The sequence below is a fragment of the Euphorbia lathyris genome, chromosome 2 (assembly GCF_963576675.1).
Source record: "Euphorbia lathyris chromosome 2, ddEupLath1.1, whole genome shotgun sequence".
Classification (NCBI taxonomy): Eukaryota; Viridiplantae; Streptophyta; class Magnoliopsida; order Malpighiales; family Euphorbiaceae; genus Euphorbia; species Euphorbia lathyris.
The window spans coordinates 82,560,548-82,566,226 of record NC_088911.1 but is presented as its reverse complement, the minus strand read 5'-3'; the positions used below and the strand labels follow the sequence as shown (position 1 = coordinate 82,566,226).

General features: G+C 35.2%; 1 protein-coding gene across 1 annotated transcript; it reads left to right on the top strand.

Annotated features, from left to right (window-relative positions):
- The first annotated feature begins 893 nt into the window (after positions 1-893).
- Positions 894-5,290, top strand: LOC136218730 (probable galactinol--sucrose galactosyltransferase 1). Its single transcript, XM_066005799.1, has 13 exons — positions 894-1,341; positions 1,473-1,714; positions 1,806-1,896; positions 2,190-2,238; positions 2,545-2,636; positions 2,717-2,824; positions 2,926-3,060; positions 3,173-3,583; positions 3,683-3,824; positions 3,922-3,989; positions 4,080-4,214; positions 4,325-4,542; positions 4,631-5,290. Exons 1-13 carry the CDS (start codon positions 1,151-1,153, stop codon positions 5,005-5,007), a joined length of 2,259 nt encoding a protein of 752 aa, XP_065861871.1. The 5' UTR covers positions 894-1,150; the 3' UTR covers positions 5,008-5,290.
- Positions 5,291-5,679: the final 389 nt, after the last annotated feature.

Genomic DNA, 5,679 nt, shown 5'->3' with positions numbered 1-5,679 from the left:
GTGTCTCCAAGGCTGAACCTTTATGCAATTTTATCATTGTATCTATGGACTTCTTTGGGTTTTGTACAGAATGTATAATGGAAGAAAGTATTATTGATGAAGAACAAAACAATTACAAACTAAAGGATAGATGAATTCAATTAAATGAATTCATGGGATGCCAGTAGCTTTTATACAAAGATGAATAACTGTCAATTAGTTAGAATTGTTAACTAACTACAGTTAACTAATGTGGTTAACTATTAACCATAGCAGAATTATTTACTTCTACAGGTTTGCCCCTAAGAGTAGTTTTCGGATGTTATCAAAACTAATTGAAAAAATTTCTTAAACCAGATTTTTCAAAATTAGAGATTTGAGTTCAAAAGACTCTTTTCAAATATCTCTTCATCAAAGACTAGTTTGACTAGTCAAAACCTCTAATTTTATCTCAAATATCTTTGTTTTTTTTTATCAAACAGGACCAAGAAAGAGATACAATAGAGCTAGATGAGTGAAGAGAAAGGGGAGAAAATAGATTAAAACAAAGTTATAACAGTGTTAAATGATTTTCTTCTCCTCGTTAAGGGAATGAACTACACAATACACTTTGTCAAATTTTAAACCTTAGAGATTATATTTGATAACCGATCAAACCATAAATTTAATTTTGTACCTTTCCTTTAATATTTATTTAAGCAATTTAGACCGTTCCTCCTACCAAATAAGCCGCTTGCAAATATGGTAAAGAAAATAATGTTTTTGGCGTGTTTTGTTGTTCATTTTCAATGTTTTTTTTTATAAACAGTAAACCTAACACTAATCAACGACGTAGTAGGTAAAACAAAAGCATCGCTTTGTTTGTTTTAAATTATTAAATCCCGCATAATATTATCTCCCGCCACAAAATCAATTATTGTTATTGTGACCAGTATTATTTTTTGTTTAATTAAATAGTATTAGAAATCTGGGAAGGAGTTACTTTCCATGATTAAACTCCCTCCCTATACCTGGTTGCAATATTTGAACTTTTGAACTCCTTAACGATTCATTTCTTCCACTATATATACCATCAATTTTCTTACCTATCTTTCTCATTATTCTTTTTCTTCATAGAGATCTTAAGTTGTCTTCTAGTTTCCTTTCTTTCTAAGCCAAACAGCCAGAGATCATGACGGTCGGAGCTGGTATCACGCTGGCTGACGGGAATTTGATGGTTCGAGGAAATGTTGTATTGCATCATGTTCATAACAACATCGACATCACTTTAGCTGCTACTGATTCTTTTGTTAATGGAGCTTTCATTGGTGTTCGTTCTGATCAAATTGGTAGCCGCAGAGTTTTCCCTGTTGGAATGCTCGAGTATGTTCTTTCTTTCTTTCAAATTTTTGTCTCCAGAAAATAATAATAGTAATAAGAAGGAAAAACCTTAATCTGATGTGCTTAATTAAGAGTTACAAATGATGGATGGTTTATTTGGTTTGAATTTCTAGGGGATTGCGATTCATGTGTGTTTTCCGGTTCAAGTTATGGTGGATGACACAGAGAATGGGAACTTGGGGTGAGGATATTCCATTTGAGACCCAATTTCTGCTTGTGGAAGCACAAGATGGGTCTAATTTTGAAGGTGAAAAATCTTCAGTGTATACAGTTTTCTTGCCTATTCTCGAAGGAGATTTTAGGGCTGTTCTTCAGGGTAATGACAGAAACGAGTTGGAAATTTGTCTCGAAAGCGGTATGGGTATAGAATTCAGTCAGATTGTTTTGATTCTTGTTATCAATCAACTGATAAAAATTGCATTTTAATTTATTGTAATCGACTGCAGGAGATCCTGCTGTTGAGGAATTTGGGGGGAGCCATCTGGTCTTTATGGCAGCTGGATCAGATCCTTTTGATGTCATAACGTATGCAGTGAAGTAAGTCTCAGAAACCCTGATTCTCTTCATTTCCCTGTTTATGCGCCCGTTCAAAAATTGAGCTTCATATGAACATGCGGAGAGAACTGTGCAGAAATCAAGCCACATTTTCTTTTTCTAATTACCCTTTTCTTGTTTAATGTTTATAGCAGAACTACTTCCAGAATTCACTGAGATTAGATGTGACTTTTAATTTTTACAATCAAAGACTAATATTTGAATGTTCGCATTTCTCTGTTGAACTCAATTTATGCATCACGGTCATCGACTACTTATATATATGATTATCTCAGGTCGGTCGAGAGACATTTGCAGACGTTCTCACATCGGGAGAGAAAGAAGGTAACTCTTATAACTGGATGAAATTGAATTCAAGTGAGGAATGTGGATATGATCTTGTTTAATTGAGCTCGTTAATTTGATGAATGAAGATTTAAATATTGAAATTTGGTTGAAAGCCTATTTGAGAGCCATATTAGAGGCATCTGACATAAAGTAGAAAATTTAACAAATAAAAAATGATGTGTTATCAAGTTCATAAAATAAATTCTTCCACCCAAACAGATTGTTTATTTAGTGCAATACGATTGATTTCATGTTGATGCATACGTATTAATATTAACTGGGTATTATATGTTTGTGATTCAGATGCCAGACATGCTGAATTGGTTTGGCTGGTGCACATGGGATGCTTTTTACACCGATGTAACAGCAGAAGCTGTGAAGCAAGGATTGGAAAGGTAAATCTGTTTTGGATGAAGTTACCTTATGTACGTTCAGGCATATACTTAGTTTTTGTGGGAATTATTTATTCTTACAGCTTGGAACAAGGTGGAGTTTCTCCAAAGTTTGTCATAATTGATGATGGATGGCAATCGGTAGGAATGGATCCCTCTAGTATTGAGGACAAAGCTGATAACGCTGCCAAGTAAACACTCTAACTGTAATTGTAATTTCTTCTTTATTACTAGTGCTATCTTTAATGGATCAACTAACAATTTTCGGTTGTGGTTTCCTTTTGTCCTTCAGCTTCTCAAACAGATTAACGCATATCAAAGAGAATTACAAATTTCGGAAAAATGGTAAAGAGGGCCACAGAGTAGAGGATCCAGCTTCAGGACTTGGACACGTTGTTACTGATATAAAAGAACAGCATCATCTTAAGTGCGATTCCTTTTTCACTAAACATATAAACCAGGAGTTAGATCAGTATAGATGTGCTAAAATCTTTCATAGTACGTTAACCATGGTGATTCATTTCTTCATAAATATTCAGGTATGTGTATGTGTGGCATGCCATAACAGGATACTGGGGAGGTGTAAAACCTGGTGTTACTGATATGGAACATTACGAATCCAAGATGATGTACCCAATTTCTTCTCCCGGGGTTCAAGCAAATGAGGATTGTGGTTGCTTGCGAAGCATAACATTGAACGGCCTCGGACTTGTGAATCCTGAGAAAGTTTTTAGCTTTTACAATGAACTTCACTCATATCTCTCATCTGCTGGAATTGATGGTGTAAAAGTGGATGTTCAGAACATTCTTGAAACTCTTGGGGCAGGCCATGGTGGAAGAGTGAAACTTGCCAGGAAATACCATCAGGCACTGGAAGCATCAATTGCTAGTAATTTCCCTGATAATGGAATCATTTCGTGCATGAGTCATAACACAGATGGTTTGTACAGGTAAATTCTCTTCTTTTTAGTTTATATGTTATTAATGTCTATTATAACTTTATTATCAATAGGATCAATAAATCTATGTGACTTATTTTGTTTATGCAGTGCTAAGAAAACAGCTGTTATAAGAGCATCGGATGATTTCTGGCCAAGAGATCCAGCATCGCACACAATTCATATTGCATCAGTTGCTTATAATACCATCTTTCTTGGTGAATTTATGCAGCCAGATTGGGATATGTTTCATGTAAATCACCAAAAAATAAATTTATCATTTTATCTTTGAAAAGAAAATGTTGATTGCATGGTTAGAAATTAACAACTAAAATCAAACCTCATCGCAGAGTTTACACCCAATGGCTGAATACCATGGAGCAGCTCGTGCAGTCGGAGGATGTGCCATTTATGTTAGGTAAAAGTTTGTTCTCATTAAACATGATATGCTAAAACTTTTCTTTTTTTGAAACCAGTCAAACAATGTTTCTCATTATGTGTATTGCAGTGACAAACCTGGACAACATGACTTTAATCTTCTGAAGAAGCTTGTACTTCCTGATGGTTCAATATTGAGAGCCAAACTTCCAGGAAGACCTACAAGGGATTGTCTATTTTCGGATCCTACCCGAGATGGGAAAAGGTAATGAAAGAAAATTCAGTTTTACAATTCATATAATTTGAGGTAATACAGGCATTGTGTCACTAGTGTTTTCTGGCTTAACAAACAAAACACAATTTGTTGGTAATCAGTCTACTGAAGGTATGGAATCTCAACGATTTCACTGGAGTAATGGGTGTTTTCAACTGTCAAGGAGCTGGATGGTGTAAAGTAGGAAAGAAAAACCTTATCCACGATGAAAAACCTCCCACAATCACCGGTTTTATCAGGGCTAAAGATGTTGATTATCTGCATAAAGTAGCTGATAATGAATGGTCTGGGGATAGCATACTGTATTCTCATCTTGGTGGTAAGTTTTCCATGCTGAATATTTGTACTTGGTAATGTGCAGGATATCATATGGTTTCCTAACAAAGTGTTTCTGATGCCAACTGCAGGAGAGATAACTTATCTTCCAAAGGATGCAGCAATACCAATTACATTAAAATCTCGAGAATATGAAGTATTTACAGTGATTCCTGTCAAGGAACTACGCAACGGGGCTAAATTTGCGCCCATTGGTCTAATGAAGATGTTGAATTCAGGAGGGGCTGTGAAGGAGTTGAGATATGAATCTGAAAAAGATGCAGATGTTGGCATGAAAGTTCATGGATGCGGCCTTTTCGGAGCATATTCATCATCTCGACCCAAGAGGATAACAGTTGAGATGGAGGAAGTGACATTCGAGTATGAAGAAAGTTGTGGTTTGGTGACAATTGAATTGAGAGTTCCTTTGGAAGAGCTCTACCTATGGAACATAACAGTACAAGTATAGAGACTAAAATTCTTCTTCTTTGTCAATTAATACATACATCAGGCCGCAGATGAAGATGGACGGTTTATATATATATATATACCTCGAGACCATATTGTACTCACATTTCGTGATGAAGTTATAGTGAGTGCAATGTACTCCCTTGGGTATAAAAAGAGTAAAAGAAAATTATGGCTAGATTAATGTCTAGAGAGCATGTATTCCGAGTGTGTTGTAGAACTTCTGGTTAATTGGTGGCTAGGCTTTTTTCATTTTCAGGCAAACTGCTGTCACATTGCTATTATCATATGCAATGTAAGGCATCTCTGCACAATTTAACAAAAACAGACTGAGAGTAAGAAGAGAAAACTTTGTTGATTGAATCAGCGAGTTACAAAGATTACAACCAGTTAGCTTATATACTGCTACTGTTGTTGTAACGGTAACAAAAGTGAAAAGAATATTACAATTACTAAAATACCCTTTTAAGCATGAGACAATTTATTAAAAACTCCTTATAATAATCTATCTCTAATAACCCCTTCAAACTGGATGATGAAGATTAATCATCCTAGTTTGGTAACCAAAGGATGAAATAACTTGATTGGCAATGGCTTAGTTTAGATATATGCCAATTGTTGTGTGGTTTTGACATGAAGCAATCTTTTCTCTGATGAAATGACAACTGATTTC